At 41.1% G+C, this 16,897-nt stretch overlaps 1 protein-coding gene and 1 long non-coding RNA gene across 2 annotated transcripts; one reads left to right on the forward strand and one right to left on the reverse strand.

Annotated features, from left to right (window-relative positions):
• Window positions 1-1,457: 1,457 nt before the first annotated feature.
• On the reverse strand, window positions 1,458-11,405 carry LOC129179073 (uncharacterized). Its single transcript, XR_008569885.1, has 3 exons — window positions 10,737-11,405; window positions 5,517-5,722; window positions 1,458-3,542 (listed from the first exon to the last, which is right to left on the reverse strand). It is a non-coding gene; the product is annotated as an uncharacterized LOC129179073 (long non-coding RNA).
• Window positions 11,406-11,525: 120 nt separating this feature from the next.
• On the forward strand, window positions 11,526-15,650 carry foxf1 (forkhead box F1). The gene is made up of 2 exons (XM_054771900.1): window positions 11,526-12,771; window positions 13,607-15,650. The coding sequence occupies exons 1-2, from the start codon at window positions 11,787-11,789 to the stop codon at window positions 13,771-13,773; spliced, it is 1,152 nt and encodes a 383-aa protein (XP_054627875.1). The 5' UTR covers window positions 11,526-11,786; the 3' UTR covers window positions 13,774-15,650.
• Window positions 15,651-16,897: the final 1,247 nt, after the last annotated feature.

Genomic DNA, 16,897 nt, shown 5'->3' on the forward strand with positions numbered 1-16,897 from the left:
TCTTACTCCAGGAGGCGAACGGACACAGAAGCTGACGAAAAGATTGATTGGAGGAGGTTAAATCGCTATTTGATACGCCTCAGTTTAATTCAGTGACGGATTTAGGGGATTAAACAGCATCCGCAGAGTGTGACAGAGAACAGAGCTGTTTCCTGCTAATTATTCCGCTCATCAAGTAACTTAGTACTTTATTCACGTTTTCAAGACACATCTATTTGAAACTATCAAGGCTTCCATAGCAGCAGAAAGCAGGACTCTAGCCATTCCAGCGGTGTCAGTATGTATCCCATTATGGTTGTACTCTGTGGACAGAGGAGCCCTGCCTGCTTGCCACAGCTTTATTTATTTGACTGTCTTTCATCTGCAAACCACCACAATCTACATCAGAGGCAAATCCACCCTGTGTATCCCATAGGTGTGATTTAGGATTGATTCCCTGGAATTAACAGACGTCAAACGAAACCATGTGGTTGTCTGTCTGGCCATCTGTCTGTCTTTCACCAACGCCCCCGACAGCAGTCCGCAACTACACAAACAAAACAAAATTGCACTTATAGGATGTCAGGACGGAGCCATGTCAAAATGCAGAGATACTAATATCAATTTTAGGCTGCCAAAGCTTGTGGTCATTAATGACTTACTCATTATTCACACATTGACACGAAGTTGATGATCTTTTAAGTGCTGGAGAAAGCGATGGCATTTGGAATAAACAACAAGACCACCAACAGCTTGAGTGTTTCTGCATTTGTTTTCATTTTTATCTCATGAGCTTTAGCGGAAACATAAAAAAAAAAAGAGCTTTTATTTAAAGTTTTTTTAACTTGAACTTTAGACTTAAATGTTATTCTGTCTTTCGGCTTTTCTAGTTTAGGGGTCACCACAGCACGCCAGTCGCTTGATTTGTTTGGCTTAGTTTTTACGCCGAATGCCCTTCCTAGCACAACCCTCCCATTTATCCGGGCCTGGGACCAGGACTGGAAATCTCCAATGGCTGGGTGTCGGGGCCCTGGCCAGGAATTGAACCTCTGCCGTCTGTACAAAAGACAGCAGCATGTACCATAACACCATCAAGCTAAACATTAAACTTATATAAACAATAATATCTTGTGGAAGTTGTACATCATTCAATACTCCTGCACTGCCATTGGCTGGTGACCAGTCCAGGGTGTACCCCGCCTCTTGTCGAAGTCAGCTGGGATAGGCTCCAGTATACCCGCAACCCTAGTGAAGATAAGCGGCATAGAGGATGGATGGATGGAAGGCACTCCTGCAGTCTCCCTTGCTATTATTCGCTTGTTCATATAAATGTCTGTCTTAGCCATTTTTACAACCATAGAGTATATGGCTGCTCTGTATATAAATTTAGCCTTTTTATGTCTTTTTTTTTTTTATTCTGTGAATATAAACATATAAAAATAAAGTCAAAATTTCAGATTATGTTAATTTATTGACAATATTCAATTATTAGACACCTAAAAACAAATATATAATCATAATTTGGTGTAAACAAATAATGTGAAAGGAAATCGTGGTCATCAGGGTTCATTTACTTCCTGTACTGCACATATACATGTATGGATTATTGCACTGTACCAACTGATATGAACATTTGTTTCCCATGTCGGGATCCAATTCCTAATATGAATATGAAGAACATCATTTGTATAACAACAAGTCTCACACATAGCCACACATAGGTGTTTCAGTGCAGCAATAGTGCGATGACACACTCGGGGAGTTTCCAAACTGTGGTTAAAAAAGGAAACCGACCATCACTACAATAATAGGTTTCAATGATCATCTTGATATCACGGATCCAACATCATGAAACATTTGTCACCCCACTGATTCCTGACCCAAACTGTCTGGAGCACAATGTTCCACCTTTTTAGAGGACTTAAATAACCCAAATACATGGCCTATGATCCAGGGGCCATTCATCAAACAAGATAGTTGCCAGTGTCTCAGTCAGTGCAGTGTGTCCATCAGGACACACTCAGCAGCAAGTCCACGTTGCCGTGACTTTGTTTACTCGGCCCATACACAAAGTCAGACGGTCGTAGGCTATGTTACCCAAGTGAGCGCCCACCTTTGCTGAGTGCTTCTTGTTGTTGACGCCCAAAAAGTGGCACATATAACTCCACGTGCTCATTTAACGCTATTTTTTACAGCAATGTACAAGTGTCTTAAAAGGCAGGATGTTTACACTCTAGCAGGACCGTGAATGTCCTGCATGGATCTACGTGATGAGGATGCATCCCACTAAATGTTCCCAAGCGACTGCAGCAATCAGGACACTCCTATAAAACACTTATATATATAAATATATATCTCTTTAAGAAAAATCACAAGAATAAACATGAAGCAAACCTTTAATTTGCACTGAAGTGGAATCAAGGAGCTTGAGGCCCTGCTGCGGTCAGCCTGATTACTTAATAATACGGCGATAAACACAACTATCAATCAAAGCCCCTGACAGGAGGTACAATCCAGGAGAAATCTTGCCAAAATAAAAGCTGTAGGCTCTTATTGAGGCTGTGCGTGCGTGCGTGTGTGTGTGTGTGCTATATAGGTGGAAAGCAATGAGGTGTTACGTTTATTTATAGAGCGTAAGTGGAGGAACGCTCTCTCTTGACAACAACAGCTTTATAATCAAATGGTCACTCAAAAGAATGGCCAAGGGGCATTTTCTGATAAAAAGACTCACATTTGAAGATAAATGCTTTTCACTGGACAGCAGCCATATGCCACTCACTAATGACTGTGCCCCGGTAATCCTGCCTGGCGACAAGTAGGCATCCAAATGTATGGTTTCATTTATGGTTTAATTTATTTCAAACATGCATACAGTTTACATTGAATGTGGGACTTAAAACATGCGGCATTTTGTTTCATTTGGGACCTTTTGTTATGAATCCCCAAGAGCAGCCTGGAGAGATGGCAACTGTGAAGTTGATAGAGGTTTTATGATGTTGACAGTTTGACCCTGGAATTCATGTTTTTTTTTCAATTATAATTAATCCCTATGAGGAAAATGGTTTTGAACAAATTAGAAGTGGACTTCGATGCGTCCACAGTAAAAACACCACTGGTATGAATACAATAACGTACATAATCAGTCCATTGCAAATTGTGTTTTGCAATGTCAGGATCAAATGTGATCAATTTGACCAGTTACAATGTCCTGTAGGCCTGCAGTGTTTGCAGCAGATCTCAGGTGAAGGAAATCCTAAAATCCCGCTCACAGAGAGGTGCACCTTTGTGGCGCTGAGGGGGCCGCAGCTATTCTCTCTCCCAGCTCGCCACTTGTAGCAGACCGTGGCTGATTTCCTTCCTTGCGTGACTTCGGAGCGTAAACACACGGCCGGAGTGACTCATCACTATTTCTCACTTCCATGCTCTGATATAAACATACGGATGGGTCAGGGGTCATTCTGGGGTAGCGGGAGGGTTAGAGGGGGGGCCTAGAAAGACATCTTCCATTCTCCAAAGAATTCACTGCTTCCTGCGGCCAAAGCCGCATGCCTGCCCACTCCAGTCTAGAGGAAGCAGAAAGAGAAACACGGTTAGAAATAGAGAGCGAGAGAGAAGGGGTGATAGATTGTCGTCAATGCAGTGCTGCATGGAAAGAATGCAGATGTGATGTATGTCTGTTCATCTTTCGGGACGCCTTAATAGAGTGATGCTTGGGTGCAAGCAGGAGAGGGATGTGGCTAAGTTCAATCGCGTGGCGACAATTAACTTCATTCATTCTCCAACTGATTTATAAGACGTGAAAAGTGTGTTTATGTGCAGCTGCCAACCTGTCTTTGGAGAAGAATGACACTTTAGAATAGAAAGGATGTCTTTAGTAAGCCCTGAACACTTCAGCCTCACATGGCTGGTGGAGACCGTATTGGGGGGGACAGACACTTCCTGTCAGGCCCCAATGTGAATAAGGGCCAAATACAGTGCAACATCAATCACTTGGCACTCCACAGATTCCCCAATGCCATTGTTGCAGAGCAGGAAATAGGCCGGTAGCAGGTGGAAATAAAAAGCGCTTTGACATCTACAGCTTGAGTGTTGAAGATTCCTTCCAGGATGAACCCAACCTTTAGACAAGCTAGCACGCACACATGCCAATATCCAGTCAATGGCAGTGTCTCATGACAGATTCTATGCAATAGCTGTATCAAATGCATCATACTGAGAAGTGCTCCTAATAATTTGCACTTATTCATCTGGGGGGTATGATGTATCGAACTTTTACACTACTGTAAAGTACAGTGAAGCCCTTATACAGGTTACGTATTTCAAACCCTCTGGGTCATACCATTTTCTAACGGACCACATTGGACTTCTACGATCAACTATGATGACGACGAGCCGGAAATGTAATATAGGGACTCACAAAAGCAGCATGAACGTCTCCAGAATTGGACTGTCCAGCCATCTTACAAGAACTCGTTAAGGACAAGAGTGGTCATCATTCGTTGGACAACCGTCAGCAAGTAAGTCCGTAAGTTGTAAGTCAGACTTACTGTACAGTTAAGAAAGGTTTTGTGGTAACAGTTCCTTACTTCCTATGGGAAAATTTATTCTGAATCTGAACAAATCGGATGTCAAATAGAGCATCCAGGAACGGATTTTGTTTGGCTTCCAGGAAATGTTTTGGGTTTTTTAGGACCTGCAGACTCACATTTCAATGAGTAGCCAAAACCTCTGACATTCTGCCACTACAACCTCTGGTGCTCTGAAAGTGAAGCTGTTTTTTTCTTTTTTGGTATGTCACTACATTAAACTTCATGTTTTTCTTTTTTCCACCCTTCACAGGTTCGCGCTGGACACAAAACTGCCACATGTTTTAATTGCAGCCTCTCCCTGCCGTCTTTCCGTCCTCGCCACTCTTCATGTGGGATGGAAGGCTGAGACCTGGCAGGGTGGCTGTCACATAATGCCCACGCCTGTGATGCTTCGCTGGGACCCCCCTCCACTCAGGAAATGCTCTCGGCCTTTTTCCCACCCTCATGCTCCGCTGTGGAGAGCTGGGCATTACGACCGAATCCAGTTACCATCCCAGAACATTCCTGACTGATTCCAACCGCTGCTGCCTGGCCATGCACTTCCCACAGACAAGGAGGACGTGTCCTCTTTTCAAAGCGACTAGAGTATTAAGTTGGATGCTACCAAAGCTCTCCATGGTAGAAGATCCATGACAGCGAACAGGGATGCCCCCCAAAATGCACCCTACATTCTTTTATGTGTGGTTTGTATGCAGGTGGCTTCAGTCGGGTGCAGATTTTAAACTATTCAACTATCCATCTCCCATTGTGGTGGACTGTTTGGGAATTCTTAATTGCTTTTTCTAAATCAACTGACCACAGGAAAATCCCCCTTCAGAGCAAAGAAAAATAAGGCGAGAGCGGGCTACACGTAAACACCGAATATTCTAAACACGCACGTTGGAGCCGATGTTGCCATGCGCTGCACTCCCCGTCCTGCTGCCATCAGGGCGGCTTCAACAAACTAACCTGCTGTGGTGGCCCAAGTCTCCTCATGTCCTCTCCACTGTGGTTTTTGTCTCATCTCCTATTATTGATGGCTCAATAGCAGCATCAGTCACACCGTGATGGACCAGCCCGGCATGGGAGGTGTGCTGAGCCACAGGGTGGGGCAACATTAACTGGCTCCCACTCAGCGTGTGGGACAGACCCACTGTGGGACAGAGCCAGCATGCCTGCAAGAGAAGTCAGAGCACAAGAAATGAAGCAAGATGGTTTCGAAATACATTCGTAATGTGATTTTCAAGCATTGTTACAAGTAAAATGCTGTAATATTGCATCTATTATCAAGAAGGAGCATGTTTTCCTGACAAAGGGCTTTTTGATTCTTGTGTTGTCATAAATTTTGTGTCTTTATTGTAGTGGATATGTTCATGTGACCATACCTAATAAGTTTGGTTAAGATAAGCAGAAGCTTCACTGACTTAATGTTACATTATATCGTATTGCAGATAAGGTATAATATTATAACATATATATACTGTGTGTGTGTGTGTGTGTGTACTATATACAGCACATACATATACACACACCCATAGACATACATATGCACCGTACATATGTATGTACAGTATATACATATATACATACACATATTTCAATCTAATGTACCAGATTGTATTTAAACATAGCATTTTTTTTGCAGTGTGTGCCGTAATTGTGAGGAATAGCTACATTTGCATTTACAGAAGCACAAAAAGATACAGTAGTTGCCTGTTTTCAAGTAAAATGTCTTGCTGCTTGGACTTTAAAGATCTTACACAAATAAAAGGGTAAAAAGCGGTAATCGTTTTATTTAAAAACAACATTACTTCAATGCGTTGTCGTTGACAGAAATAAAAATAAGTCTCAACACTTTTTATCTGGCCCCTACCAGTTGTTTTTTGTGTTGTATATTATTATGTGAGTCAGTGTCTTTGTGAATTTTGGATTTTTTGTTTTATATATATTGTACCATACAGAAAAAGATATTATAATAAGAAATACAATAAAATAAAAAAAAAGACTAGCTATATATTAGCTTTTAAACAGACAATGAACAATGTAGTCTCCTTCAACTGACCTTCCATGTGATCTAACCTTGATATCTGAACATGAACCCTCATTTTTATGTTTTCATAACCTCTTACTTAATACTGTGGATCTTTCCTTGTAGTTTTCCCTATTGGGCCCACTTCGTCAAGAACCAGTCTCAACAATGAGCAGGTATAATGTGTCCCATTTTTACTGCACGTGAATGAACCTCATTTTTGGGCCTTTTTTTAAAACTTTTTGAAGAGCCAAATTCTCCTGTCCTACAATGAAGATCACAAACTAAACAATAGTACGTTTTCCTTGTCGGGGACTACAACTCTGTCAAGAGTGATGCTGCCATCTTTTTGCCACGCTTTTGTACATTATGAACAAATAATGTTGACATATTTGATACATTCTCAATATACGATTTCTTGTATGTAACATTATGAATTAAGAAAATTCTATGCTGTGTAAACACAACTCACACAAGTGATTAAATGAACCCCAATCCGACTAAAAAAACAGAGATTTTACAGAGATTTTACTTATATTAGATCATGTTTTTGTTCTTTCTCCTTATGGCGTTTTGTTGCTTTTGAGCATGTAAAACACTTGCTGAAGAGTGCAGAGCAAGGTGTGACAGCGCATGTGCGTATTCAGCCAATGTTTGTGAATTCAGGAGAAGCGGTATAAAAAATGGACTGAGAAAAATCAACATAAATATATGTCATCTCTTAAATAATAATTCCCCAGGAGTCCTGTTATACTTAGGTATGCCTGCATTATGTAATAATATCCAACTGTATCAAAAACCATGCCTTTGAATAAAAAATAATGCTAGATTTTTTTTAAATGTATTTATTTTGGATTACCTTCCGTGTGATGCAGTGCAGTTGTACACCACTGCACCACAATAATAAACATATTGTTAAATTAACACCGCTCTGACGGTGTCAGTCAAATCTGAGCATTATAGGCACAGCTTTTGTATCAGTCGGGTGTGCCTATTGTTATGTTGCATAGCCTGTGACTGTATATGGTTTCATGGCCTCTTACGGCGCTTATTGCCCTCTGCATAGGAGCTACTTTCTGGCGCGCTGTGGGCAATAAAAGAAAGAAGATGAGCACGTAGGGCTTAGTAGTTACAATACATGCTGCGCGCAGCTGCACGGTAGAGGCCATCAAATATACTTTTCACGTTCACGTAGCGACTCAAAGCGCGCAATCAGCGGTCTGCGAGCAATCCCGTCCTTTCTCGTTCACATAAACAGCACTTCAAGGAAAATATACACGGCCACCTACAGCGGAGGGAAAGTGACGAGGGCTCCACGAGCCACATCACACTGCTTTCAATTAACCTGAATATTGCCTTTCTGACACCAAAAAAAAGGCAAAACTTTGCAAAGTTTCGCCGTCCAAAATACTTCATACTTTGTGGATGAAGAATTGATGTACTTAATATTACAGTACACATTAAGTTGCGTTCACTTACTGAAGACAATTGTTTCCCTTGATGAATGAGCATATGAACATGTGAATGTATTATAAATATATTATGATACTATGTTTACGTTAATTCCATTCATCTGAAACAAATACAGAAAGCAATGTTGGTAGCATCGGTTCAAAATGTCACTTTCGCGTGTGGGTTATTTTACAATAAAAATGCACTTGCAATTTTGGGGGGAAAAACTATACTATATAAACCTTAGATTATTATTATATATATTATACATTTTTTGTAAATAGCAATGCATATTCGATGTCATTTTGTTTTTCAAGGAAAACTGGATAGTTTGCAGTTTACTGTTTATTGACTTTTATTTTGTAGTTATTGCTGTTTGCACTTCTCCATATCATGTTCATACCGTATATCGACCATCATATTTGCACTAATCCATGCATACTGAAACTAGGAGAAAGGGTTTGGAAGTGTTGAACTTGTCTTTTTTTACCAACATGTGTATTACATCTATCTATATTTATTTTATTATGGTGTATTATTCCTCTTTTTACATGCAAGGATTGCGCCTGAATTTCATTGTACAATTTGTGCTGTGGCAATAAAGTTCCATTCTATACGAGTGAAAACTATGAAGGAATACACATCTTATATTATCTGCAGAATAGAAAAGAAAGAATAGGCTTTTTAACGATTATAACAAGGATGCCAAATGTATAAATGATTTGTTTGAAACTCTATCAGACACGTGTTTGATGTACAGTATATTTATTGTGTCCTTGGTAATCCTATGTTGCCTCATTCAGTGTTGAAGGAGGGAAGCGTATTTTTTCCCTATTGTATGAACAAAACAGGCAATGATTGCTACTCAATGTTTGTGTACACCACATATTTAATCTCCTGTTAGGTCAAATCAAGTGTAGCTCATTCTAAACAGGCAAAAGGTAAATATAAAACTAAATTGACATCAAATGTAAAACAATGAAAGCAAAACTAAAGGCTTTTGTAGAGAGGGAAAAGTGTTTCCCTGCTAAGTGATGAGCAGATTGTCCGTAACACGTTGAGTGTGTTAAGACTGGATAGGAGTGGGGACTATATTGGGGTCATTGCAGTAAATAAGGTATACATGACGGTCCGGAAGGCCTGTCAGGATTGTGCACTCTGCGGTGTACCTCCACCTAAGTGGACTAGCATTCCTGGGAATGCAGAGCTGTCCAATATTTCATAATAGGACGTCATGGAAAGACAAAAAAGTACATGACTGCTCGGTGACGAACACAATCTGCCTTGTGACGCCATTAAAACCAGGCTATTCTTTCCTTCGCTGTCTTTTTATGCAACGAATAAAAACCGAGTTTGTTTTTAAATGTATATTTTTGGCAGCTATAGAATAAATAGAATACTATTGTTGCTAACAGCCATATTATCGAGATGCAATTGAATGAGATCCAGGAGGGCTAAATCATGAAACTGCTTTGTAAATATAGCAATACCATGACATTGCCACTGGAAACATCACATTTCACACGTTTTGATTTGATGCACAAGATTTGTATCAGAACATCTGCCTTAACAAAGATAAAAGTGCAATAACTGTTCCTCAAAACAGAGCATTATCATCTTAGAAAAGGCAGTTAGTGATACGCAAACAGGAAAAACCCATAGGCAAAATTCTAACATTAGAATCGGCAATATTACCTTTGTAAATGCTTTAATTTAGGCTTTTTATTCTGCCTTTATGTAAAGTAGCCTTTCGTAGACAACACTGGTTGACTACTATTGGGGGAATAGGCCTACATTCAAAGTCTCAACACACAAATACACAACATCACAGCAAGAGGTACGCGCGTGTATGTGTGCGTGTGTGTGTGTTTGGGGAGTGGTGGTGGAGAAATCTTAATGGAATGAAGTCATCAGCGGTAATTAAATGCAGAAAAACGGGAGCGCGCATGCCCCCGCTTGGTGCGCGTTGGGTGGTCTCATTCTCTGATAAATGTGTGCCCCCTCCCTCCCTCTCTTTCCACCCTAGACCAAATCTAGGCCAGTGTCCGCACAGGCACCGGTTAAAACAATATGAACATTCATTTATCCATGCATGGCTCGGCAGCTACCAGGAGCACTTCTGTCACCTTCACCTTGACAATGACATTTAGAAAACGAAGCTGTGGAGCGCTTGGAATAAAAACGGGCCCTCGCGCTGTTGTGTTTTGGATCGTAGACATTATTAAAGAGACATACGCACGGGGAGTTATTCATGCAAATAGCTAACATCGGTTTTGTTACGTGACGCCATGCACACAAGAATGAGAGCAACTTTTTACGCACATCCAAACAGTCTCAGGTTTTGCGCACAGGCACAAATGTCAAAAAAAGAAGTGCCAGGTCAAAAATATGTTTAATAGTGAGTCTTCAATGCGAACAGTAGTAGACTGGGAACGCTCACTGTGAGGAGAAAGGTTGCAGAGTGCAGCCATGGAGCTCTCCAGGGAACAATAAGCAAGTTACTGTCAAGTTTTCGCTTATAAACTGATCAGTATGGTCTGCGTGCCCTGCTGCATTAATATCATCTGGAGTGTGACTCCAGTCAAAAGTCGAATGAGGAAAAGTGTCATTAGAAATATCCTGATTATATATTTTTAAGCTCTGCATGAGGAGAGAATAATTGCCCAATTGGCTTGGAGCTAAATTAAAGTGGTGTTATAAGAACTTACTTCTTCATTACGATGGTCCCAGCAAGTCTGCCAGCAGTCGATCCACGGTCTCCACCCGAGGTTGTGAGCTCAGAATCCGGCAGAGCAAATCCACTTCACTCCTCGGGCGTCCTCTGCATAAATATTATGACTTATACAAACAATATTCTGGTGCACACACACAAAAAAAGTCTCCTACTTCTTCACTATGAGGGCACATCACACGAGATTGACTATTAGCTGATTGAATTGGGCTTTAGTTGATTTTTTTTCTTTATTTCAAGAGGGAACATGTTTACATTTTGCTGTGTAAACATCCTGCCCTCTCGCCTGTTTATCTTGTACAAAAATTGGGAGGGTGGTTTTAAATATGTGGGGCATGCTCTTTGGAAAAATACTTTATACATGAAGTATATAATAAATAGGAATGAAAATAATATTATACGGGCACCTTCCTAATGGTGATGCACCAACATGATTTGCACTGAGCTTTAAAAACAGGCATATGTTATGCATAATGTTTTATTTAGTTTGCTTTAGAATAAAGTGAGATAGAATAAAATAGATAATTCCTAAGTCTACGCACAAATTCATGTCAGCACCTAACACAATTGACAATGCAAGTTATTAAAACTCTGTAGAAGATAGAATGACCTTTTTCAAATAAGGAAAGTATTAAAAAAAATCCAAAGTAAAAAGTGAGTGCACCCAGATGTGCAAGCTTACAGCCCACCATTGGAGTAGGAGGGGAACTGGGCGGGTCCCACTTTTTTAGGATGGCCAAAAAGGCATGCCGCTTCCAATGCGCTGATGGCAACAGATACGTAAAAAAGTCAGCAGGACAACACACAGCAAGTGAAGTGGAAAGCGGCTCCTGTTCTGCTCCCTTTTGAACGAGCTGCATCACACAGAAGAGAAAGTTAGTCAGGATCCTGCGAGTCTCGTGCACTTCACAAAAGCTCTTATTTTGTCTCTTTATGCCGGTGAGTTGACGTTGTCTGGACCAGAAGGTGCTGTGGAGGTGCAAGACGCACATTTTGCTCTTGTATCCAGGCGGGTAAGGTCTAACTCATGACGGCAGAGATCCAGCAGCCCCAAGCGCAGACTCCTGCCCAGAGCAGCCCCATGTCTGCTCCGGACAAGGCGCACGGACAGACCGCGGTGATGGAAACCGCCTCCTCCACCACGAAAGCCAAAAAGACAAACGCAGGCATCCGTCGACCGGAGAAACCTCCTTACTCCTACATCGCCCTCATAGTCATGGCCATCCAGAGCTCTCCCACCAAGCGACTCACGCTAAGTGAAATCTACCAGTTCCTGCAGAGCCGCTTCCCCTTCTTCAGGGGCTCCTACCAGGGGTGGAAAAACTCAGTGCGCCACAATTTATCCCTTAACGAGTGCTTCATCAAGCTGCCCAAGGGTCTGGGTCGACCAGGGAAGGGCCACTACTGGACTATCGACCCGGCGAGTGAGTTCATGTTCGAGGAGGGCTCCTTTAGGAGGAGACCCAGAGGCTTCAGGCGCAAGTGCCAAGCGCTGAAGCCCATGTACAGCATGATGAACGGCTTGGGCTTCAACCACATCCCAGACTCATATAACTTCCAGGGGAGCGGAGGGGGGCTATCGTGTCCGCCTAATAGCTTGTCTCTGGACAGCGGGATCGGGATGATGAACGGACACCTGGCGGGAAACATGGAGAGCATGGCTCTCTCCGGCCATTCAATGACGCACTTGTCGGCCAATAGTGGACACTCGTACATGGGGAGCTGCACTGCACCCACCCCTGGTGGAGATTACCCCCATCACGACAACTCCGCCTCGCCTCTGCTCACCAGCGGTGGGGTGATGGAGCCGCACCCGGTCTACTCCAGCCCGGCCTCGGCGTGGGCTCCATCTCCGGCCTCGGCCACTCTGAACAACGGAGCTTCTTACATCAAGCAACAGCCACTCTCTCCGTGCAACCCCGGAGCCAACCCGCTGCAGCCCAGCCTGCCCACACACTCGTTGGAGCAGCCTTACCTGCACCAGAACAGCCACACGACTACAGACTTACAAGGTAGGCTCCTTTGGGCTCCTTTGATAATAACATAAAAGTAATAATAACATTCTGGGGTTAAATTATAGCAGATTGTATGGAAAAATACAAACATAGACTTGCCACATAATTATTAGTGCTGGGCCATAGTTAAGTGGTTGACTGACCTTATGCCAAGCATGGGCCTTTAGCGGAGGAGCTCACTGTAACTCACTTTGAAAACGGTTAGGCTGTGTTGTAAGGCAGTTCGGAGTCTGTTTCGTGACACGCGCCATTTAACTGGGCACTTAACTAAAAATGAAAGTATGTTAAATACAGCGTGAAATTAAATGGAAGCTTGACAAAGCTCCTAATTATTTTGTTTTCATATGTCATTTTAAGCCTCCGTTTTTAACCACCTAATTCATAAATACACAACAGGCAAAACCGTAAGAAACATGCATTTATGAAATACAAACTTCCTCTCATATTGGTTAAAAATTATTTATTCTCTCATAGCGAAAAAATAGTGTACTTTAAATTTGTTTTCAACTCAATAATTGAATTTAGATATTTAGCATAACTTTTTATTTATGCACTTTTATTTTTTGACCACCTAATAAATACATGCACTTTTGGGATCAATACAGGGGACATGCATTTAGGAAATAGTAAATTAATCTCATATTGGTTAAAATGCATTTATTGTCTAATAGCAAAAATTACCTTAAATTTTGTTCTGTACTAAATACTTTTGATATTCATGTCATGTATCGTATTTATGTTATATATACAGTGTTAGGAGTGTCACGTGCTCTAGAACATATGAAGATCGATAAATCGATAGCTACAACTCACCGTCATTGTTTGCATGCAGGCATCCCTCGGTACCATTCCCAGTCCCCCAGCATGTGTGACCGGAAAGAGTTCGTCTTCTCCTTCAACGCCATGACGTCCTCGGCCATGCACTCGCCAAGCAGCGGCTCCTACTACCACCACCATCAGCAGGTCTCCTACCAGGACATCAAGCCGTGCGTCATGTGATGCTACGGCGTGGCCCACAAGCAAGCTCGGTTCGGCTCAGCTGCAACGAGAAGGAAGAGGAATCCACTGAGGGACGTGAAGGCCTCAAAAAAAGAGCGCGGACTACTTTTTTCCTCTTCCACTCCTCTCCACCACTTCCACCTCTCTCACACACATATCGACAAGAGCAACGGTGATGATGATAACAATAATAATAATATATAATAATACAAACTTTTACTTGTCGTCATCATGGAGCAGCAGGGTAAAAGAACTCTGCTGATGTTTGGTACTAAGTCCTGCAGCGCGGATGACTACCACTCACACCTTTTTGTCCAGCTTTTATTATTTTTCTTCCATCATGTAAAAATGCACAAGTCTGATTTTCTGTTTTTACGTTACTTTTGCATATTACACTCTTTTTTTCTGGACTACCAGTGACATGAACAATTGTGGACATTTCATTTATATGTCCATTATACTGTATACAAATGATTAAGGCACTTTTTGAATAGCCTATAAGCGCAACTTACTATTTATTCTAAAAGCCTGCATTTTTTTTAAATTTCAGGCGAATTGGCCAAGGAGGTGTTATGCTTTATTGGCAATATTTGTCAGGACGCTTGTTATTTGTTTTTAAATGAAAGTGGAGGATATAATGTAAGCACCGTTTATGTCGTTAGGTTAGACCATTCATGTCAGCACTGTGTATTATTCTATACTGTTGGAGAATTTAGCGAGGGCCATCTTTATTACAATTTGTAAAAAAATAAATAAAAATACATCTGTTGGGCTTTTGACGCCTAAATTCTCAAAAAGGAGATGTTTAAATGTTGTCAATCAAACACTTGAACAAATTAAAACTCCAGGTGACAGAGTCTAATTTATCTGAGCATATTTTTGCTTATTTGACAGAAAGGCAAAGGAATTGATTAAGTAATTAAAGTAATTAGATGCACCGTAGTAACAGTGGAATTTCTTGGATAGATCTCAAAATCATCCCAGACAATATTTTACTTGTCAAAAGCATCAAACCATACAAATACAAATACAAACCAAATACAAACCAAAGCCATACAAACCAAATATTAAAAAAGGCTTTAAAATGTATTGCAATAAAAAACTAGTCCATAAATACAAAGTTTAATTGATGCAAAATGGCTAATTCATTTGCTGCCCGAATGAAATCCTTTTCAAAATAAGCAATACTGTTGCCTAATTTACTACGGATGACAAAAATAAAATGTGTACTTTTTAAAAAACTATACACGAAATTCAATTATGCACAGGCATAACTATATTTGCATGCTTTACACACCAGCCATAACATTAGGCACACCTGCACAATCTAAAGTGAACCAGTAGGAGCATGCATGCATCAAAAACAAATATACTAATGCGTATAATAACATTATATGTTGTGGCTGACGCTGAAAAAGGTATACATGATATAATAAACAAACGATTTACACTCAAAACGGTTCAACCTACTCTCTACATGACATTCATTAAAAGTGTCGCTTGAAAAAATAGTGGCCGTTTGCAAGATGGTGACCTGTTCAATTGGTTTTATTTTCTTGTTCAAGTGTAAAAGCTTCACAAAAAAGCACAATTTACAATATGGGTTGAATCATTTCGGCTGTATAACAGTACTGCAACTGAGTGGGGAGTATTTCTCATATTTTCACGTAGATAAAGTACACAAAATATTATTCTAATGCTAAAGTCATACACCTGGACAGTATTGTTTTTTTATAAGGCTAAAATTCAGAGCTTGTGCAACTCTTGGCTGTGATAAGATTTGTGCAGGCAGGTGTACCTATGTTGGGGCAACAAATTGAACTGAAATGCAGGTTGACTCCATACATACAACATAAAGAATAATTGAAAGCGATAAGGGGTACATTCAAAGTTCTTTCAAGTTATGATAATTGATTTTGAAAATAATGGCAGCAGTTTAGGAGAAACAGTGATACGATATATGAGGCGTAGTGTTGTATTGGATATGTTCATGGTCACTTTAGTGTGCATCCAGCACATACTGTACAGTTGAACCTCTGACTGCATCGTGCATGTGACCGCCAAAACCTCAAGCCTATATAAGCACATGCATGAGACTGGGCAGCAGTGGAATCTCACATTCACACTGATGACATTGGCTGAGGTGCGGCAGGGCAGAGGGAGCAAGATGACTAACCACAGCTGCTTGTGACCTGCAGGCCTGCATGCCAGCTCCATAAAAAGCCTGCAGAAGGCTGCTGGGTGCAGACTGACATGTCTTACTGGACGCATGTGTGTGTGTGTGTGTGTGTGTGTGTGTGTGTGGCACACAAACAGCAAGCAGGTAAAGTCTTTCCAAGTACATGGAGGTGACGTGAGAGGCACAGAGGTGCGTGTTTCTGGGTGATGAAGCGCAGATGTGGCGTGCGTGTATACTTGCTGTAAGACTGACCTGTGCTGTGTTTGCACTCAGGGCTGCAGTTTTCAAAAAGGACTACAACTTTGAGAACATTTGAGGAATCCACAAGTTTGGCAAAATAATATTCAGTGATATTTAATTACGCCGTCAGAATTATAACATAACTTCATCGGTGCCGCCTAAAAATAACTTAAGTTTTAAGTTCTAAGCCTGCATTTGCATAAAATACCGATTATAATGGACTGCAAATGTTTAAAATAAAGTAATGTCTGAAAATATCTCACCAAATATTTGAGTGATAACGTTACATTACATTATAGTGTTATTTTAGGCCTATAAGCCAATGATGGCATCTTGCAGACTGACAAAAATAGATCGGTTTTAATCGATAACAGCGCATGTTGATGGAGATATCATTTGATGCATGAGTTGTTTTCTCTCTAGTGATGAAACAAAATATTGAGAAGAACTACTATGCAGTGCAGTTGGGTATGTATATTACAAATATATACTTGTAAAGGCAGAAATCTGCATATAGGGGTTGTATTGGTTCTCAACCTGTTGATATGGCCAGTAAAGGAACATGTTAATGTTAAACAGCTCACAGACAAAATAGAGAAGAACGCATGTAAAAAAATAGATGTCAAATTTTGCCACATGGCGGCGCTATTTGACCTTAGTCTAGCGGCGATCGCCAGCATTGTTCTTGGCACTGGGTAAGGAGCG

Source organism: Dunckerocampus dactyliophorus, chromosome 3, assembly GCF_027744805.1.
Source record: "Dunckerocampus dactyliophorus isolate RoL2022-P2 chromosome 3, RoL_Ddac_1.1, whole genome shotgun sequence".
NCBI lineage: Eukaryota > Metazoa > Chordata > Actinopteri > Syngnathiformes > Syngnathidae > Dunckerocampus > Dunckerocampus dactyliophorus.

What these genes read in the sequence shown, in the direction of transcription:
- foxf1 (XM_054771900.1), top strand. Translation starts at nt 11,787, where the DNA reads ATGACGGCAGAGATCCAGCAGCCCCAAGCGCAGACTCCTGCCCAGAGC. An exon ending in CACGACTACAGACTTACAAG is followed by an intron (nt 12,772 to 13,606) that starts GTAGGCTCCTTT and finishes GTTTGCATGCAG; the next exon opens with GCATCCCTCGGTACCATTCC.